Genomic DNA, 22946 nt, shown 5'->3' on the forward strand with positions numbered 1-22946 from the left:
CAGTTCGAGATTAGTGAAAATTAAAGATGCAACATTTTTCCCATTCAAGTTCCAAATCCTCTGATTTCTATCCATTTATGCCTACGAAGTGAAGAGCCGCTGTATGAACAGCTCATTTAACCCTAAGATGATCCTCTTTAGTTGGTGGCGTCATCGTCCCCGTTTTATGGATGAGGACTCTGAGGCATGGTTGAGTTACCCACCGCACAACTACAAAGTAAGTGAATTAAGTACACGTGTGCCCCCAGTCCCGTAAGTGGGCGGACCTCACCTTGATGGGGGGTTTCCGAGTGATGTGGGAGACGAGGAAGTTCATGGCGATGTCCTCACAGTTGATGTATTCGTCCACCATGTCTCGGATGGCCTGGGGCATCACGTAAGAATACAGGTAGGCATAATACTGTGAGGGGCAGAAACAGAATCACATACTTTGTCAGAGGCCACAGTTCTTTAGCTTTCAGCAAAAATATGCTCGGAAGGAAGGGTGCTGTGGTGGGAGGTGGGGTATGGCAATCACCGAGAAGCACCACTGGCATTTAGGGAGTCGGGTCCAGGGACGCTGAACACCCCACAAGGCAGGCCTTCTGCAGTGAAGAATCAGCCCGTCCAAACTGCCCTTATCCCCCCCTTTGAGAGTCAAAACGTCATGTAATCTCCTTGGTACCACAGTGATTCTGCAACAATCTAAAGATTTATCACATTAGGTGGGACACTAGTTCAGCTGAACCGCGTTCTCTCTGACAAAGGCAGTAAGGGATACGCAAGGGGGAAAGCCTGGTTATCTTCTCAGACCTCAGTAAGTCACTGAGCCATGAGACGTCCGATCCCTCCGTGCTTCACTTCTCACTATTGGCACTGGCTGCCCCCTGCTCCAAGCCACCATCACCTCTGGCCCGCATTATTCATACAGTGCCCTAAATAGCCTCCCTGCTGCCATACTTTCCTCCCTACAGTCCATCCTCAGCACAGCAGAGCGATCGTGTTAAAACACAAGTCCAACTAAGCTCATCTCTCCTTTACTCCAAACCCCTCAATGGCTTCTCATCTCACTCAGAGTAAAAGCCTAAGTTCTGAAAATGCCCTGCAAGGCCCACAGAATGGTCTGCGCTAGCTCAAACCTGCCAGTGAATGTCGACTGCTAAATTTTCAGAGGTTTTGTGAGACTATTTAAGAATTCTGTGAGCTTGTTATGAAAAGTAGCCATTATTAAAAATATAATTACATATACTTAAAATTAAGTTATACTAAATGTTATATTAAAAGCCAATAAATACCTAAAGCTCATCACTTCTTAATTAACTAATTAATACATTTTACAATTACTTATTACATTTACTGTCATCTTTTTTTTGTTTTTTAATTGTTTGGTCATGCCTCATGGCATGCGGGATCCTAGTTCCCTAACCAGGGATCAAACCCGTGCCCCCTGCAGTCGAAGTGCAGCGTCTTAACCACTGTACCGCCAGGGATGTCCCACATTAACTGTCATCTTGAGGCTGTTTGTGTCTATCATATCCGTATGGTGAAAATACTATATCACTGGCATGGACCTGCCCATCTCTTCCAAACACCATGTTCATTGACTCATACTGATAACTTGAACTCAGCCATGGTAAGAATATTTACACCACAGAAACGGGCAAATGCCATAAAACAGAGCAAATGTTAATGGTGATGTGTTGCAATATGCTGACGATGAACACGTGAGGTGCCTAATAAAAGTGATTTATGTATCTTACTACCTTAAATAGTAGAATCTATATAGCGAAATAATCATAAAATTTTTGTACCACAAAGTGTTTTGCTGGTTATCTTGTGGCAAAGTACTTAAGAGATGGTGAACTTAAAAGATGAATTACACATTTTTCTTTTACAAAAAGACAGGTGATTAAAATCTGTGTACCCTTTAAATGGTCAGTGATTGTCATCAGTATGCTAATGAGAATATTTATTCATTGAATACAATCCATATCTTTATCAAGGGAAACGTGACATTATAAAAGGAAAAAGAAAGAACTGACTTAAAAATATATGGAGAAAGCGTTATAAAAACAAATGTTTAGAAGTATTTCCACTATTATGTGATTTTTTCATGCCAAAAATCATTTTTAAAATATAGAAAAACTTTTGTAACCTGTTTAAAAATCTTCTAAATGAAAAGTTTCAGTGAATTTAGAACCTACTCTAAAATATAAAAATGTAACATCTTCTCATTAGTTTGCTAAAAAAAACTAAACACATTGTAGAAGATGGAAATTCTAGTCCAATTTCAACAAAATGCTACCAAATTGGTGGGTAAGTATCACAACTTAGGAAGCATGGCAATAAGGTATGTCTTCCAGGGGCAGTGATTAAAACCAAGTATCAGAAATATGCTTAATTTTGGATATATATATAATACCAAATGTAAAATAGATAGCTGGTGGGGAAGCAGCCGCATAGCACAGGGAGATCAGCTCGGTGCTTTGTGTCCACCTAGAGGGGTGGGATAGGGAGGGTGGGAGGGAGACGCAAGAGGGAGGGGATATGGGGATATATGTATACATACAGCTGATTCACTTTGTTATAAAGCAGAAACTAACACAACACTGTAAAGCAATTATACTCCAATAAAGATGTTAAATTAAAAAAAAAATGCTTAATTTAGAAATAGACCTCTGAGTTGCCATAATACAGTGTCAAATCAAGATTTTCAAAAATAATAAAGCATATTCAATCATATTGCTTTCACTAAAATTTAAGAATTTAGTGAGAATATTATTTTGAAACTGTTTCATCTTTATCTCAACCTTATAAAAATTTCTATAAGTATAGTAGTACGCATATTGTAATTTATAAATAAATATATACATTTGTGAGATACCAAAGCATTTTACTGATAGGCACTTAGGATAAAAAAAAAAAAAACTTGATTGCTCTAGATTAGGGATGACCAACTTAGCTGCTTTCAAGGGCCAAACAAGGAAGGCAAATAGATAATAAACATGCTAAAGAAATGGGTGTAAGAAAAATACAGTCATGGGACAGATAAGCACACACGTGTCCTCCTCCAGGGAACAGTGGCTACGCAGCTCCAGCCAGCGGGTGCCAGGCAGGAACCCTGCTCCAGTAGGACCTGATCTTCATTTTCATTGAGGTCCAGATCTTTCTGTAAAATTCTCTGATTTTTAAAACCTGGCAGAGTATGGGACGGCACCAGGGGGCTAAATAAACATCTGTAACCACAGAAGGCTTCAGGGCAGCTAGTTTTTAAACCTTGCCCTAGAGTTTCAAAGAGAAAAAACAAACAATCCTAAGTTTTATTAAGTCAGTTATTTATTACTTAACAGTAAAGGGATCTGGGACTTCCCTGGCAGTCCAGTGGTTAAGACTCTCTGCTTCCACTGCAGGGGCTGCGGATTCGATCCCTGGTTGGGGAACTAAAGATCCCACAAGCTGTGCAGCGTGGCCAAAAAAAAAAAAAACACGAAAAGACAAAAAAAAAAAAAAAAAAAAAAAAGGTAAAGGGATCTGACTATTGTCATTTTTAAAGAGCAATCAGAGATTTGATAAGGTAGACTTTCCAGAAGACAAGTAAATTCTCACGGTGTGAGTATGCACTGCTAAAATTGGGGGCTCTTTCTCAAATGACCAGTGTGAAAATAACTGACTCCTAGTTAGGTGTGGTTTCTCAGCCCGATGCTTTCTAATTCTACTTGCAATCCCCAGCCCAACCAAAGCCCACAAGTTTGGAAAATAATCATGAGAGCCAAGTTCAAGAATGGGATGAGCATATCAGCTTCACACATTAAATTTTAAAAAGGAAAAAAAAGCGAGAGTTTAATGACCTCTTAAGCCTGGTTCAAAATGTTCCTGGTAAGATGACTTTTAAGGTAAAACTGAGGAGACTTGCAAGATGCCACCTCTGAGATGTGAAATATATGAGGGACAAAAGATTTGAAGGTGGGGTGGGGGGAGAGATAATCAGCTTTTTGGGGAAAAGTTCAGTTTGAAGTACCAGAGGGACATACAGGGGATGTCCTGAAAACAATTAAATACACGAGTAAAGCTCTGAAGGAAAGGCCATGGCTGGAATATAAGGACGGAAATCACCAGCTTACGGATGCTAAGAAAAGCCACAAGACATTGAGAGTACAAGAGAACATTTAAGGAAAACACAAAGTAAGAAGAGCACTAGACAGCTATATATAAAATAATCAACAAGGACCTACTGTATAGCACAGGGAACTCTAACTCAGTATTCTGTAATAATCTATATGGGAAAGGAATCTGAAAAAGAATAAATATATGTATATGTATAACTGAATCACTTAGCTGTACACCTGAAACTAAAACATTGTAAATCAACTTACGCCAATATAAAATAAAAATTAAATTAAAAAAAGAAGAGCACTAGACAGAAGTAGAACCCTGTGATACTTCAACAATTACAGAGAGACAGTGTGCTGGATAGGTCTTCCAGGAGGGCATGGAGTGGAGATCAGGAATGATGGGCCAGGTGCTAACATCTTTGATGACCATGAAGGGATGATTAGTAGGAGGCTGGCAGATGGAGCAACAAGACAGACACCATGAACCTCAAATGAGATCTTACATGACAGGTGAGAAGTAACTGTCTAGAAGTGTCACCAGTAAGCAGTGAAAATGGTTCTCTACACCTTGCTCCAAAGTACAAATCGGGGGAAATGAGTAGCCTCAATCACTGGCCCTGGAAGGAATAAAAGGAAAGCACTGTCCTCAGAGACAAGTCAGGTTTCAATCAGATCAAGGAGATGGAGGAGGTACTCTGTGAAGCGGGGGGGTGTGGGCGGTTTGGCGATCTCAAAATAGGGATTCTTCAGAACCCAGAGGGAGGACTTGGGAGGGAAGGTATAGAGTAGCAATATCCAACAGAAATATACTGTGAGTCACAATTGTCATTTTAAATTTTCTAGTAGCCACGTTCTTAAGAAAGAAAAAGAAACAGTAAAATTAATTAGTAATATATTTTATTTAACCCAGTGTATCCAAAATAATTGCACTTTCACATACAATCAATATAAAAAATTACTGAGATAGTTTACACTCTTTCTTTCACGCTAAGTTTTCAAAGTCTGCTATGTACTTTATACGTGGAGTACATCTCAACGCTGACTAGTCACATTTCAAGCGCTCAGTAGCCACACATGGCCAGTGGCTACTTTACAGAACAGATGACATGTAGAGGGAAGATGAGTCAGGAGCAAGGAAACAGAACAGTTCAGCGACAACAGTACAGGAGAAGAGTCGTGACTGCAAGGATTTGCACGGTGAATTTTCAGCGAAAACCAGGATGTGAGGCAACATGACAATTAAAAGCTCTAAGGAATCAAATAGAACTTGCAGAGCCCCAACAGACAGAGGTTTGTGGTGGGGCTTGGGACAGAGGTGGCTGAGTCAGAAGAGGGCCAGGTTCAGCCTTCTGCTGACCAGGTCACGTCTGGAATGGTTGTGGGGAAACTGGACCACATTTTGGCCCAATGCCCTCAATTTTACAGAGGGAGAGCCAGTGCCCGGGAAGATATACTGATTTTCCTATTGACCTATGTGCAATTATACAGGCAGCCTTCTCATCCGGACTTTTTATTCTAGCGTTGCTCTAATCATCTTGATCACTGTCTTTAAAAATAGAAATAACTTAATTCTAGCAGAGAAGGGATATACGAGAAGCATTAGCGGAGCTAACTTTAAAGCAGCATTTCACTGCCCCACAAAGGCTCAACTCCTACCAAGTTCATGCCAATCCTACCAGCTTTTTCTTACCTTGTGGAAGAAGGCAGCACCTGTCAGCACCATGGACAGCTCACAGGAGTAGTTGGAGTTGTAGAGCCAGGACTGATGAGGGATGTCCCACGCATGGTAACGGCCAGGGAAACCCACAATGCGGTCCCGCGCTTCTCTCCACACCCTCAAAAAACACAAGTATATGCACACTCCTGAGTACAAAGCTCTAAGGTTATCAGAAACGTTTAAAATTATTGCCTCTATTTTGCAGACTCTGACTCTTTGAGCTGTTACTTCTTAAAAAAAAAAAAAAAAAAAAAACAACTGTATATACCAAATCAATCACAAGATAAAAAGGATAAAAACAGTGTCAGGAATTCCCTGCGGTCCAGTGGTTGGGACTCTGTGCTTTCACTGCTGAGGGCGCAGGTTCAATCCCTGGTTGGGGAACTAAGATCCCACAAGCCACATGGCCATTAAAAAAAAAACCAAACAAACAGTGTCACCCACAGCTTCCTTAATAAGTACCTGCTTACTGATCCTCTAACTTCTGGCAGCCAGCATCTCTCCAGCCCTTATAGAAAGAAAAAGTTGGAATAACACAGAAAGGATCTAAGGAGTCTAAGGCATTAAAGGTCTCCAGAATGGGATAAGTACGGCAATCTGCTAAGAAGCAGGAAGAAGATGATTTTTATATCTATTTATTTTTAATCTTATTTAGTTTCTAAAAGTTTTATTTTTAATGTGTATGACATATTAGGACTTGTATATAATTTATGTGTATTGCATACTTAACTTCTCTTTTACTGAGCGGGTACACTATAAAAAAAAGCTTAGAGGGGAATTCCCTGGTGGTCCAGTGGATAAGACTGTGTGCTTCCACTGCAGAGGACTGGGGTTGGATCCCTGGTTGGGGAACTAGGATCCCACATGCCGCATGGCACAGCCGGGAAAAAAAAAAAAAAGCTTAGAGACCACTGGTCTAAACAGGAGACTGCTGCCTGGAGTTAGGTGCAACAGTCTTAATTCCTGATTTGAGCAGAGCTCAGGTAGAAACCTACAGCATGAAAAAAAGTGGTCTACAGAACCATACAAATGAAAGACTTCATAAATGCAAGAAATAAATTGAGAATTCAACGTTTCCAGGATAAACTTTTATAACATCCTCAAATTTTTTTTTAAATTAATTTATTTTATTTATTTTTGGCTGCGTTGGGTCTTCGTTGCTGTGCACGGACTTTCTCTAGTTGCGGCAAGCGGGGGCTACTCTTGGTTGCGGTGTGTAGACTTCTCATTGTGGTTGCTTCTCGTTGCGGAGCACGGGCTCTAGGCACACGGGCTTCAGTAGTTGTGGCACACGGGCTCAGCAGTTGTGGCTCGCGGGCTCCAGAGCACAGGCTCAGCAATTGTGGTGCATGGGCTTAGTCGCTCCGCGGCATGTGGGATCTTCCCGGACCAGGGCTCGAACCCGTGTCCCCTGCATCGGCAGGCAGACTCCCAACCACTGCGCCACCAGGGAAGCCCCACATCCTCAAATTTATAGGTAAGGTACAACAAATAAAATCAGTTTCACAGGCTAAAATCATAGAGCTGAAAGCACTTATGTTCCACAGCACCCTACATCCTTGCAGAAGTACTTCGGGGGTCCCATAAACAATGGACCATCACCTCCCCACTCCACCTCACCCCAACGGAGATTTAAACTGCCTAAGAAAACTCCTTCATCACCCCTGGAACTTCAACTCCTAAAACACGTAAGATTTCAGTTCAAAAGAGTTCTTCTCCTATTAAGTTTGAAAGCGACTAATCTAGTTAAACATATGTGACACTACAACTCCTATCACAACTTAGCAGCTGTCTAAATGGGCTTTCTGCCACATCCCACCCAAATCCCTACCTCTGTCCTGATTTATCTCCTAAAACTGACTCCCAATTACTAACCTAAAAAGCTACAAGATGTTTTAATAATATATTTTGACATTTACAGAATGTAAGGATTGCTAATAAATACCAATGGCATATCCAAATGCTGTATCAATACTCCTAAAAATACTGATCTCTTCAAATGCTTATTGATCCTACTAGCCCTGAAATATCAGCAGAAGAAAGAATGGGAAACAATATTTTAATTATCAGATTTGGCTGATTTAAGTCAATATATACAGTTTTTAATAAGGTAGAATATCCTTTGCTACATGATATCAAAAGGCAACATATCCAATTTGTTAAAGGCTGTCGATGCCCAACTAGGTATTAATTATCTGTTAAATAATAAGGAAAAAATCAGCATGGAAGCACAAGCACCAGACAAATGCAAGTAAAGGCTCAAGTCTTTGGGATGAGGCATCAGGAGTTTTAGATATAAGGTCTCAGTGGGATCGGAAAGTTAGGCATGTTAAAATATCAATTATAAATAATGTCATCAATTTAAGTATAAAAGTGTTACACACGACCAGTTCCTTAACATTATATTCAAATTATGCTGCACTAAGTATTTTTAACCTATGTGCAGTATCATAGATCATGCTTTGGTATGTATACCTTATCCTCTTTTTTTTTTTTTTTTTGGCTGTACCACGCGGCTTGTGGGATCTCAGTTCCCTGACCAGGAACTGAGGGCCCCGGCAGTGAAAGTGTGGAATCCTGACCACCAGACCACCAGGGAATTCCCAGTACATCTTATCTTTAATGAATTATTTTTTAACTGTGTTAATGTTCCAATTACCTACAACATACGTTAGGGAAAAAGTTTCAAAGGTAATTCTATAGCTCAAACTTAAAGAAAATTCATTGGATAAATTCAACTTTGCCAAACAACTACAGAGAAATTTTAAAATAATGAAATCAAGATACTATGCCACTGAAGAATGTGAGTCACGACTAACATTCTTCCGTTAACATTTCAGATTTACATACTATCACCTTTGAAAAAAGTGCATCAGTTCAACCTTCTCACGGCACAAACTGTATGTAGCACATCATTTCCGTATTAATATAGTCAAGTTATAAAACACCTGACAACTCAAATATTTACATTATTTTAAATAACGATGATTTCTTTTTCTTGCAATCCTGTGAGACTCAAAACGATTTAATACGTTACCTGAATGAAGCAAAAGGTCATGTTACTACTAATATTTAATTTAAAACTGATTTTTCTGATCTTCAAAACTTAGGCAAATGGTTTTGAATAAAGATCAGTATATTAAAGATATTGAGCACATTAAAGTAATACGGACCACGCCACACAAAGAGACAGTGTCATCCTTCCTGGTTATATTTCCATGTTTCTCCCTCTGGTTCATTAAGAACCAAATGATTTGAAATGCAGTAAGAAAATAAAGTGTAAAATCAACTAATAATCAAAAAATGTATTTAAAAAATAAGGTGAGATTTTGCTTCCTGGCCATCTAAAACAATAGTCTCTTTTCCAAATTCCATGTTTCTATATATTATGTAAGCCTTTTCCTCCTCTCCAAAATAAAATATTAAGGAACGTGTACCAAACCATGGTAAAGAAAAAAGGTTTTGGTTAGCTCCCTTTGGAAAAGAAAACTCAAAGCAGAGCAATGGAATACAGAGAAGATCAATATCAGATCCAGTGGGGGAATTCACAACTTCTGGGCCAAGATAACAGAGATACCTGGATCCAGGAAGAGAAACCTACCTTCCAGTCCACAATCCCATCCCTCCTCATACAGCTTACACTATCACCTTTTTAAAAAATAAAGTTTACTGAGACATAAATCACATACCATAAAACTCACTTGTTTAGAAGTGTACGACTCACTGGGTTTTAGTATATTCACAGAGCTATGCAACCATCACCACTACTTAATTTCAGAATATTTTCATCACCCCAAAAAGAAACTCCATAACCATTAGCAGTCACTCCCCATTTTCCCCCTCCCCATCCCATGGCAACCACCAATCTACTTTCTGTCTCCATAGATTTGCTTACTGTGGACATTTCATATAAATGGACTCATATATTCTGTGACTAGCTTATTTTACTTAGCCTGTTTTCAAGGTTCACCCATGTTGTAGCACGTGTCAGTATTTCATTCCTTTTTTGTTGCCAAATAATATTCCATTGTATGCATATACCACGGTTTGTTTATCCATTCATCAGTTGATGGACATTTGGGTTGTTTATACTTCTTTTGTTTTAGTTTTTTTTGACAACTGATTTTTTGGTGTGTGGCAAAATGTATGTAACATAAAATTTACCATTTTAATCATTTTCAAGTGTACAGTTCAATGGCATTAAGTATATTCACACTGTTGTATGATCATCAATCTCCAGAACTTCTTCACCTTCCCAGCCTGAAACTCTGACCCACTGAACACTAACTCGGCATTCTTGCCTTCCTCCAGCCCCAGGCAGCCACCACCACCTTTGTCTCTATGAATCTGACTACTCTGGGCGCCTCATATAAGTAGAATCATGTTTATACTCATTGACTCTTATAAATAATGCTGCTATGAACATTTATGTACTGCTTTTGTATAGACATATGTTTTCAGTTCTCTTGGGTCTCTTTATCTGTCCCTTAAGAACATACCTGTTTCCTTCCTTGCTGTGTAAGCTGAAGTTAGCCAAGATCCATATTACCTTTTGCCAGAGGGAGAATATCTATTTATTTATTTATTTAAAATCAAAGTGCAGTTGATTTACAAGTGATTCAGTTATACATATATATATATATATTATTTTTCAGATTCTTTTCCATTACAGGTTATTACAAGATATTGAATATATTTCCCTGTGCTATACAGTAGGTCCTCATTATCTATTTTATATATAATAGTGTATATCTGTTAATCCCAAATTCCTAATTTATCCCTCCCCCCACTTTCCCCTTTAGTTACCATAAGTTTGTTTTCTATGTCTGTGAGTCTATTTCTGTTTTGTAAGTAAATTCACTTGTATCATTTTTTTAGATTCCATATATAAGTGATATCACGTTATTTGCCGTTCACTTCACTAAGTATGATAATCTCTAGGTCCATCAAGGTTGCAGCAAATGGCATTATTTCATTCTTTTCTTATGGCTGAGTAGTATTCCATCGTATATATATACCACAGCTTCTTTATCCATTTATCTGTTGACGGACACTTAGGTTGCTTCCATGTCTTGGCTACTGTAAACAGTGCTGCAATGAACATTGGGGTGCATTTATCTTTTTGAAAAGGGGACCCTCCTACACTGCTGGTGGAAATGTAAATTGGAGCAGCCACTATGAAGAACAGTATGGAGGTTCCTTAAGAAACTAATCTGGAAAAGATGAAAACTCTAATTCAAAAACAAAGTTTTTAGATCAAAGGATGCCCAAACAAATGAGAAAAGAGTCAGGGCAATAAAAGGTTTAGAAGTCAAGCCAGAGATAATTTACCAGTCTTATAACCAGAGGCTAACCCTCAAATTTCAAATGACTGTTAGGAGACTCTTACAGCTCAATAATAAAAAGGCAAAGGATCTGAATAGACATTTCTCCAAAGAAGATATACAAACAGTCACTGAGCACATGAAAAGATACTCAATATCATCAGTCATAAGGCTTCCTATTATTCTCTCACCACTTGGAAATCTGTTGACAAATGGAAAAGATAAAGATCTTCCTAGGGACTTGCCTGGTGGCGCAGTGGTTAAGAATCCACCTGCCAATGCGGGGGACACAGGTTCGAGCCCCAGTCCGGGACGATCCCACATGCCGTGGGGCAACTAAGCCCGCGTGCCACAACTACTGAGCCTGCGCTCTAGAGCCCGCGAGCCACAACTACTGAGCCTGCACACCACAACTACTGAAGCCTGCATGCCACAACTGCTGAAGCCTGTGTGCCTAGAGCCCGTGCTCTGCAACAAGAGAAGCCACTGCAATGAGAAGCCCGCGCACTGCAACGAAGAGTAGCCCCTGCTCGTCGCAACTAGAGAAAGCCCATGCACAGCAACAAAGACCCAACGCAGCCAAAAATTAATTAATTAATTAATTTTTAAACAAATCTTCCTAAATCAAGAGCCATAGAAGATAGCAAATGCCAGCTATCTTAATAAGCTTCAAACTCATCGAAGCAGGACCCCTTATCTAATCATTCTTGGGATCTAGAGCTGATTGGCAATTCTCCTGTTAACATCCCATGACTCTGTTCACAGCTCCCAGTCCTTTAGCATGCTCTAAACTGCATCATGCTGTATCAGAAATATACCACCTTCCCTTCCCTACCCGCCACCATCAATAATGACAACTGTGATGGCAAAAGCCCATTTCTGGAACCATCACATGGCTTTTTTTCCTTTCATAAAAACAAGTAAAGAGAGCCGGCTTCTTACGGTCATGGTACAAAGGAACACACTCCAGTGGGATTTTTATCACTGCTAACAACAGACTCTTGCCTCAATAATATAGTAGGAGGAAGAAGTCAAAGGAAATGAGAGGCTGGGTGAGGGAGAGGAAAAACAGATGTTCTGATTTGTCAGAAATGTGTCAAATAATTCTTTATAGATGGACCTAAGACAAATACAGCAATAAAGCTGCTCCTTTCATCTGAGCATCTGCACTTATCCACTTAAACCAAAGGAAGCCTGAAAGCTAGGGGTCAGGCCAGGCTTTCAGTGAATGGAACAAAAGCACAGAGAAAAAGAGTTCTCCATCCTGGATCTATACTTAATTTGAACAAGACCTCCAAGGATATCTACTCCAGTGCTTCTCAAACTATCTGTGGCAAACAAGTAATGTTCCCCTGGCTTATTCATGCTTTTGTAAAATACAATAAATATGAATCCCATGGTTTCTTACATATGACACCAAAAGCACAAGTAACCAAAGAAAACATAGACAAACTGGACTTCATTAAAATGAAAAGCTTTTGTGCTTTGAAGGACACCATAAAGAAAGTGAAATGACAACCCACAGAATAGCAGAAAAAATTTGCGAATCATATCTCTGATAAGGGACTTGGATCTAGAATATACAGAGAACTCTTACAACTCAATAATAAAAAGACAACCCAAATAACAATGGGCAAAGGATCTCAATAGACATTTCTTCAAAGAAGATATATAAATTGTTATTAAGCACATGAAAAGATAGCCAATATCACGAGTCATTAGGGAAATGCAAATCAAAACTACATTGAAATACCACTTCACACCTAGTAGGAGGGCTATAAAGAAAAAATGGAAAGTAACAAGTGTTGACAAGGATGCAGAGAAAATGGAACCCTTATTCACTGCTGGTACAATACAAAATGGTGCAGCAACTTTGGAAAACAGAGTGTAGTTCCTCAAAATGTTAAACGAAGAGATACTATATGATCCAGCAATTCCACTCCAAGGTATGTATCTAAGAGAAAGGAAATGTTCATATACAAACTTGTACGTGAGTGTTCATAGCAGCACTATTCTCAATAGCCAAGGAGTAGAAACAACCCAAATGTCCATTAATGGATAAATGGATAAACAAAATGTGTACATCCATACAAAATGGATGAAGTACTGACAGATGCTACAAGATGGATGAACCTTGGAAACACTATGTTAAGTCAAAGAAACCAGTTACCAAAGAGCACATATTATATGGTACCATGTATATGGAATGCCTGTAACAGGAAAATTTATAGAGAAACAAAGTACATTAATGGTTGCCAAGGTCTTACAGGAGTTGGAGAAAAATGGGGAATGACTGCTAATGGGTACAGGATTTCTTTTGGTGGTAATGAAGATTTCCAAACTAGATTATGGTGATGGTTGCACAACTCCGTAAATATACTAAAAACCACTGAATGGTACACTTAAATGAGTGAACTGTATGATATATGAATTATATTCAATAAATGTTACCCAAAAAATGAATTACAAGAAAAAAGTTCACACTTGGATGTCATGGTAAATATCAAATCACTTTAAAGTTTCTAAATGCCTACTCTGAATTTTTGTACTTACCTCACTGTGGGCAGGTAATAAACTGTTCACAGGCCAGCATACCAGTCCAGGACACACTTTGAGTGGCCCTGATCTACTCCATTCTCTCACCTGTACTGTTCCCTCAAAGTGGGATATTTAAGCCCAATAAGATGTCTCAGTTACTATCAGCTATGAAATTCACTTGGCTGCCTAATCCAGGTTTTGAGTTAGTTTCCTGTCACTTGCAAACAAAAGTGTTTCATGATTGAAAATCAGCTCCTCACCGAAACCCAAACATGATTTCATCGTGGCGGAGGTGAGCGTCATCATCAATAGACAGGATGGCCTCTGTCTCGATTTCATTCCAGGGCAGGAATCGATTGTTCAAACTGTTCTTCTCAGTACGGACCACCTGTAAAGAGGAAGGAAAAACACTTAACGGTCAATGCTGCATCGTTCAATGCCAAAAGCAAAACTGCCTTTAGGTCAAAGCAGACTGTGGCTAAACATCCTGAACAATTTCGCCTGCTTACCTACCACTTGTAAAATCTAGCATATGCCTTTTAGAAACAGAAATTGCCTCATATTTCGGCAAATGTATAAAGATTTCACATTTTAAGCTGTATTCATTTGCTACCTAATTTTCCTGTGAAACAAGCTAAAGCTGAGCATTATTTTCAGTATGCAATAAACACAGTCTAGGGAAATTAAAAATAAGTTTCCCAAGAGAACACAAGGTGGCAGAGTAGAACTGAGATTATGATTCTCAGCCCTGGAATCCCCTTTAAAACCAAACTCAGAACTCCCTTGAGTCTATGGAATTTCTGACCCCCAATTTTAAGGCCTTTCTTTTTGGTATAAAAGAACAAAGGACAGTCCATCCGGTTGAGGTTAATTACTTCACTTTTGCAATTCCTACCTGCAACACTGACTACACTTACAAGAGGTTTTTCTTTCAAGGTGTACCTGATCCAGTAAAACTAACAGCTTTTGTGTCCAAAGAATCTCTATCCAAAGTGACCCACTATGAAAAGCAGTAATTTCTTCACAAAACAAGATTAGTGCCCAAGTGGTAGAACTACATTATGATTTTAAAAATTATTTAATCCTGGCTCAGATAAGCATAGTTTACTATAACATAGGTAGTAGCTTTATTATTCACCTTGTCCATGATACTCAAATAAACAAGGATGAACATACTCAGTACTCTGATAGCTCATTTTATTTTTATGGTTTCTATACCTAATTAATCCAGCTAGTGAGGAACCATCATTTTATTATCAAAAACCAGAAACAAAGAGAACTTCTTGAGCAATCACCTTTTTGGAAAGCCAAGAAGGGTCATCTTACTTTTAACAGAACACCTTACTTGTAATGAGGCTAACCTCCACATAGCATAAGGAATATAATTTTATCCAGGGTCCAGAAGTTTATGAATGGTTTCAAAGGTACTCCCATGACCTCACGAGTATTGTCCCTTCAGCTTAAAATACTCTTTCTCCTATTCCTCTACCACGATGATTCTCCCCCTGGAGACCCAGTTCAGATGCCTCTTGTCACTCCCCAACCTTGTCAAAAGTAATCACTTCTTCTGTGTTCTTAAGGCAGAGTCCTCCTATTTCAATTAATTCTTTCTAGCACACTTAGAATCCAATTAGTTCAGAGCCAGAAGGTCCTTGGAGATCAGTCAACTTTCACTTTACACGTGGACGACTGGCAAGTGGCAGAGCTAGACTCTAATATTCCCAACTCCAAATCAGTGCTTCTCTGCTAAACTTCAATTAAGTTTATAAATCTCATCCAACGAAAGCCCCATGGAAAATGTATAATTAATTTGTGTACCATCAAGAAATAAAAATACTGGGCTTCCCTGGTGGCGCAGTGGTTGAGAGTCTGCCTGCCAATGTAGGGGACACGGGTTCGAGCCCTGGTCTGGGAAGATCCCACATGCCGCGGAGCAACTAGGCCCATGAGCCACAGCTACTGAGCCTGCGCGTCTGGAGCCTGTGCTCCGCAACAAGAGAGGCCGCGACAGTGAAAGGCCCGCGCACTGCGATGAAGAGTGGCCCCTGCTTGCCGCAACTGGAGAACGCCCTCGCACAGAAACGAAGACCCAACACAGCCAAAAACAAATAAAAATAAATAAATAATTATTCTAAAAAAAAAAAAAAAAAAGAAATAAAAATACTGCCAAACAAGAAAGATGTGAAATAGCTTATCATTTAGAATGTTTAATAAAGAGCTTTTTAAAACTCTGCCTCAGTCCTGGAGGAGTTCCTACCAAGACAAGGAAAAATCTGTAACGGATTTGCTACTACAGAGAGCCAAGCAATAGGCAGAGAAATCCATCTTGCCCTGCAGCACTTTTGACCAATATAAAAATCCCTGAGCTTGTAGCCCAGACCTCCCAAGCTCGGGTTCAGCAGTGACAGAACAAAGGCACTGAACCCTGGGTCAGGAAAAAGAGAGGAGCAAGAAGGGGGAGAAGGCCACGTGCTCACCGTGGTATCTGCCTGGCTCTACCTCAGGGAGTGGGAGGGTGGCCAGAAATAGCCGAAGACAAACGCCAACCTCGGTGATGGTAAAATGCTGTCTACTGCAGGAAACACCCAATTTCAGAGATGTGGAAATGTAAACTAACGTCCACCCCAGAATCAGCAGACTACGGCAGCTGTTCACTCGAACGCGTGCCGCATAAGCTACCCTCAGGTCATTCATGTTACTGTCCTAATGTGCCCAGCATTCACTTAACACAGACCTGCAACGCCGCCAGTTCAGGTGAGTATAGCTGTCCCTCAGCTCTACCAGGGAATACACACAGCTTAAAATGAGAAAAAAAATCAGTGAAACACCCAATTCTTGAATATTCTATTGTAGATTACCAATTTTGTGAGTTAACCACTAGGAGGATTACCTACAGCACAATTAACAATCCATGAACACAGTACAGAGCTCCAGTACTCAAAGTATAATCCAAAGACCAGCAACGCAGGCATCATCTGGGACTCTGCTAGAAATGCAGAAATGCAGCCCTTCCTAAACCTACCAAGTCAGGACCGACCTGCATTTTAACAAGATCCCCGAGTCCTATGCACATTAAATTTTGAGAGGCGCTGGTACAGAGGAAAAAGCATGGCTTTGAAGTCAACCAGAAAAACGTGCATTCAGATTCCAATTCTACCACTTATCACGTGTATGAACATAAGTAAGCAACCTCTCTGCTAAATCATCACAGCACCATGTTGTGTGCAAAAATGGAAGTTGTTTATCAGCCAAACTTGACAACCCTACAAAAAACCTCTTAATCTAAAAACAAGATACAAGGGCTTCCCTGGTGACGCAGTGGTTAAGAGTCCGCCTGCCAATGCAGGGGACACGGGTTCGAGCCCTGGTCGGGGAAGATCCCACATGCTGCAGAGCAACTAAGCCCTTGCACCACAACTACAGAGCCTGCGCTCTAGAGCCCGTGAGCCACAACTACTGAGCCTGTGTGCCACAACTCTTGAAGCCCACGTGCCTAGAGCCCATGCTCTGCAACAAGAGAAGCCACCGCAATGAGGAGCCCGCGCACCGCAACGAAGAGTAGCCCCCGCTCGCCGCAGCTAGAGAAAGCCCACGCGCAGCAACAAAGACCCAACACAGCCAAAAATAAAATATAAATAAATAAATAAATTTATAAATAAATAAATAAAAACAAGAAACAATTAAAAACAAAAATGATCATGATTTGATACCTAGAACGTAGCCAAACTTTTTGTCTAATTACAGAGTAAATCCAATCAAGAGGACCTGCTTGTCCTTTGGAAGACTTAGAGCTGAAGGCCTCATATCAAATGTGTGTTGGCCTAGATTTCACATGCAGCTTTTCTGAGAAAGTCTATTAAAGTCCATTAAGGGGCAGGTCCATTAAGAACAAGTCTTCTGGATTCCAGGAATACATCACATGTACCATCATCTCTGCTCATCCCGGCACAACTCCTCTGGGATGACAGTAAGATCCCCAGGATTAGGGAACTGAAGCGAAAGCCATCAGAATAAAAGAAAAACTTTTAAGGATTCAGAGAAACACAACATCAAGTACGGCAGCAGCTTACTCGTGGTTAGCTCACAAACAACTGTGGTCAGTAGGTCTGCTGTAAGGATTCGGAGTGGTGGTTCTCAGCTAGGAGTGATTTTGCCCCCCAAGAGACATTTGACAATATCTGTGGACATCGTTGGTTGCCACAGCTTGGGGTGGGGGGGGGCGGTTTCTTGCATCCAGTGGGCAGAGGCCAGGGATGCTGCTAGATCCTACACTGCACAGCACGGCCCCCTGAAACAGAGAATTATCCAGCCCGAATGTCACTGTGCCGCTGTTGAGACACCCCGATTCACAGTCAACCACCAGGAGACAGTAAAGCAAACTCTGAATAAATGTAACTCGTAATTTAAGCACAATCACCTTTTCCCCATAAACCGAAAGAGATTTCCGCCTTACAAAGTTTGCAAATACAAACTAAAATTAAAGGGTAAGGGGAGTAAAATCTTTCTTCTACCAATTTTGCTTCAGAGCTATAGTGCTTAATGTCTAGACAAAAGCCGAGCAAACCAACCGTTATCTATTCTGGCACCACAATCAGAACAACGAAAAGATTCCAATATTTGTAATGCAGACATGCAGATCAGCGCTGGCCTCTAAGGATCTGAGAAAGGATCTGAGAAAAGGCAGATCTGAGAAAGGGCAGATCAAACGTGAAAGAAGTGAGTCAACCAGAAGTAATATGTCACATTTAGGAAATATTCTCATTTTTGTTGATGTTATTTTGTTTTTTTCCAAATTAAAACAACACTCCCCCCTCCCTCAACAGTGGCTATTTTTTTCATGCCTTATGATTATAGCTTAGTAACTTGTGAACATGAAGACTGACCTTCAAGTTATTGATTTAAATACTGGTATGACACTGACTAGAATGTATAGAGCACAGTGCCTGGCATGCAGTAGATGTTCAACAAGTGTTTTATAAATGAATGAATAAACGAATAAACAGGAAATAGGACCTAATTTGGCCCTGTCCATCCTATTTTCAGAATACAGAATAAAGACTTGAGAAGCTTATATATCAAAACTATAAACACTGGATATACTGAAACCTCTCAGTATCTAATCTAGTTTTCTACAGCAAAAAAATCCATCAACCTACCACAGGCCAGAAGCGGTGCTCATTAACACTCATTTTTCCTGTTCCACACACAACACTCCCTGATGACGTCTCCCTAGTTCTCTGTTCACCATCATTCATGAAGGCGCCCTTCTCATCATCAACGGAACAGTGCAACAAGCATGGCCTAGAACCCTACCATATGCAAATGTATAAAGCGTATGCACGATCAAAACTCAATCAGTATCTTCAATTAACACTCAGCCTGGTTTCTTGAGGAATTCTGGAGTTTATGAATAATAAAAGAACTGCTACTCGAATAGGGTCCTTTCTCCTAGTATGTTAACCAGGCATTTGGTTTCTAAATCCAGGCAGAATCAGCAAATCCACATTAATTAGCCAAGTATCAATTCATATCATAAGTATTTAATTAGCTACCATGATAAGTCTGAGTCCCAATTAATAGCAAATATCTCAATATCTAAGGGATGAAAATGTAAGTAGTTATTGCTATTTACAAGGAACAATGGCACATTTCAACAATTTAGTAAGTGATAGTTGCTCAAGTGAAGCAGAATAATGAATCTGGATTCAAATGGAAGAACTACCTAAATATGGAATCTTTTTGAAAGCAGCTCATGATGAGCCATAGGCAGGTCTCTGAAGTAGGTAGGAAAGAAAATAGGACATGAAGAGATTAAGTGAAGCAACCTAAGTCATACAGTAGATCAAGAGCAGAGAACACTAAAAAGTAGAACGTTACCTGAGAAGTAGTAAAATTTGAAAATGTATGTGGATACTATAAAGCACCATACAAACACATAATGCCACCTACTAAATTCATCAACTTAAATACACGTATAATGTTGTCCTTTTTCTCCTTAAGATCAAATTTTGCCCAGCCAAACCCAACAGTCTCCAACAATACATGCACATGCATAATACACTTCTGTAATGAATCCATTTCTGAGAATGAACTTTATGTCAAGCCATCCTACAGGCAATAAAGGTAAACAACAACTAACTTTTGTCCTCCATCCTCCCCTTTCCTCTAACTTGAAAAAGTAACCCATCATAGAGCTCAGGAAGCAAGAAAATGAGGTCCAAGAGGAAGCACATGGTTATGTGTACCTACTTGTGAGGACCCATGTGAAACAGAGCTTGAGGTGACTGGGTGGAGAGTTATCAACAGAGAAGACAACTGAAAAAGAAGCAGCACCAAAACTTCTTGATTTTTCAAGGAGCTCATTCTTTCAATAAACAGAGTGGTAGGGGCAAAAAACTGGGAAATGCAAAGAAGGAAGGAAAAGGAGTAAGAAGGCAACACAGCAAACTGGTTTTCCATTTATAACTTTAAATTTGAGTCTAAGGCACTATAAAAAGAAAAAAACAGTGTATGTTTTAGGTTATGAGATAAGACTGTCTCAACTTATAAGAGAAAAAGTTGCCAATGATCCCTGTGAAACTGTAGGTAAAATAGCATAGGTTACAGGTTCACCACCAAATGAGAGAGTGCATGTAAACAGCATGACACAGTGCCTACCTAGCACATTGAAAATGCTCAAAAAATGTTAGCAATTACATGAGATTAGTAAAACCTCTTCCTACTTTAATTTGTAAAATATATATACTATGTATCTATGTATATATAGATACATAGTGTATACACACACACACACACACACACACACACATGCTGTGCCTTTCCAAGAAACTTAGATTTGGTGAAAAAAGAAAAATATGCACTGAACTAGGAATTAATACCTAAGTTCTAATTTAGGTATTAGTCAAGTGACCTAAAGCAATAAAATTCTGTCTCAGATTCCTTACTTTGAATTCGTAAAAAAGAGCACATATAAACTAAGAGGGGGGACATAATCTAAAGAACTGATTTACTGCAGTTAGTAAATCATTTATGCAACATGACTTTTCAGCAATTCCTTTATATCACACATCTATAATATTTGCTATTAATTTCTGATTTCTGGTAACTTTGTTTTATACAATTCTTCACAGCCATAGCCCATTCTCAAACAGAAAAAGAGAGCTACAACTGTAGCCACCTGATTATTAAGTAAAATATTGCAAACAAACAAACAAACAAAAAACACCAGGGCTTCCCTGGTGGCGCAGCGGTTAAGAATCTGCCTGAGAATGCAGGGGACACGGGTTTGAGCCCTGGTCCAGGAAGATCCCACATGCCGCAGAGCAACTAAGCCCGTGCGCCACAACTACTGAGCCCGCGCTCTAGAGCCCGTGAGCCACAACCACTGAAGCCCATGAGCCTAGAGCCCGTGCTCCGCAACAAGACAAGCCACCGCAATGAGAAGCCTGAGCACCAACGAAAAGTAGCCCCTGCTCTCCGCCACTAGAGAAAGCCCGTGCACAGCAACGAAGACCCAACGCAGCCAAAAATAAATAAATTAATAAATTAAAAAAAAAAAAAACCCAGACATACCAATACCTGGTGAATTCACCAGACTTTGTACAATCTTGGACCTAGAGAAACTGGACAAGGTTTTTCCTGTTAGCTTTGCCTAGAAATCACAAATTTAGAAAATTAGTATCTGACAGATTCAAGTAATATTTTTAAAAGTAGAGTGGGCACAGACAAAAAAAATAAACTGTATCAACTTTCTAAAGAATAAGGCTTCAGAATTATCTCTACTCCTGCCTGAGGTCCAGCCAGAAATAAAGCCTTTAACTGCCCGGCTGGCAGAGGCCCAAGCCTGAATCTTAATGACTGAGCGGACGACACAGCCAGCTTCTCTTCCAGTCTTCCTTAGTAGACTACTGGGGCAATAGTACTAAATAACTACGCTGGCATGACATTAAGTTCCCAAAACAGAACTCTCCTTGTTCAATTCTAGTACCAAGGGCTGGGAAAGAGGGAAAAGGGCTAAAAAATCACCTCGTATCTCTACAAGTTTTCATTTTGGAAACACGGCACAGTCTGGCCTCACCTCCAGAGACCTCGGAGTCTCCCAGGGCGGCGTGACAGCTTATCTCTGAATCACCACCTCCACCACGACTGCCCCGTCCAAGCCGCCGGCACCCCTCACCTGGGCTACTGCAATAGCCTTTGAACTGTTCCTGCTCTTTTCCCCACGGTCCCACACATACCATACTTCTCCCTGCTCAAAACCCTCTGCTGGTACCCTAACGCGCTGAGAATAAAACCTGGAATCCTTACCATGGTCTACATGTGCTGGCCTCTGCCTCCTCTGACCTGCTCAAACTCTCCACCCCCAATACACTGGGTCCCCCTGCCATGTCCTGCACCCAACAAGCCTCTTGCACTTGCCGTTCTCTGTATATTCCTCCAGAATTTACGTGGTCCGTTCTCTCACATCCTTCAGGCTTCTGCTCAAACATCACCTCTTCAAAAAGTCCCTCCCAGGCTCCCTGTGTAAATGAGCTGTACCCTTTACAGAGAAGAGAACTAGAAATTAAGAATCAAGGGCCTGGCTGTCACAAGACTGAGAAACAAGTGAGTACGCAGCATAGAGACGGGCAATGCTTTGAGTGGGCAAGACTACACTGTGAACGACAACGTCCCCTTCGTAACAGCCCACGTTTTAAAACTCCAAAAGGACCGATTTTCACGTTCTCATTTCCAGTCAACGCTCCAACAAGGCCACCCTATTTAGTACAATTTTCTAGACTATAAAAGCAGAGTAAAGAAGATGTGTTAACTGGTAAGAATAAAGTAATAACTTGAACCAAAATTCTGGGCGGGGCCGTGTATCAAAAAAGAGACCAGGGGCTTCCCTGGTGGCGCAGCGGTTGAGAATCTGCCTGCCAATGCAGGGGACACGGGTTCAAGCCCTGGTCTGGGAAGATCCCACATGCCGCGGAGCGACTAGGCCCGTGAGCCACAACTACTGAGCCTGCGCGTCTGGAGCCTGTGCTCCGCAACAAGAGAGGCCGCGATAGTGAGAGGCCCGCGCACCGCGATGAAGAGTGGCCCCCGCTTGCCGCAACTGGAGAAAGCCTTCGCACAGAAACGAAGACCCAACACAGCCAAAAATAAATAAATAAATAAATAAATATTATTTAAAAAAAAAAAAAAAAAAAAAAGAGACCAGCTGGAGGCTCCTGCTTCCAGGATGGCTGAAAAAGCCCCACCCAGACCCAGCCTCCTGCAGACGGTAACGTAACC

The 22946-nt window shown here is 40.5% G+C and overlaps 1 protein-coding gene across 2 annotated transcripts in view; it reads right to left on the bottom strand.

Annotated features, from left to right (window-relative positions):
- Positions 1-22946, bottom strand: part of EXTL3 (exostosin like glycosyltransferase 3) — a 131818-nt gene that overhangs the window by 14884 nt on the left and 93988 nt on the right. For both annotated transcript variants that reach the window (XM_057548633.1, XM_057548632.1), the window contains exons 4-6: positions 13931-14058; positions 5782-5926; positions 272-400 (exon numbers count right to left, since the gene is read on the bottom strand). In XM_057548633.1, coding sequence (XP_057404616.1) covers positions 272-400; positions 5782-5926; positions 13931-14058 — 402 coding nt within the window. The remainder of the gene's footprint in view (positions 1-271; positions 401-5781; positions 5927-13930; positions 14059-22946) is intronic.

This window comes from Balaenoptera acutorostrata, chromosome 6, assembly GCF_949987535.1.
Source record: "Balaenoptera acutorostrata chromosome 6, mBalAcu1.1, whole genome shotgun sequence".
NCBI lineage: Eukaryota > Metazoa > Chordata > Mammalia > Artiodactyla > Balaenopteridae > Balaenoptera > Balaenoptera acutorostrata.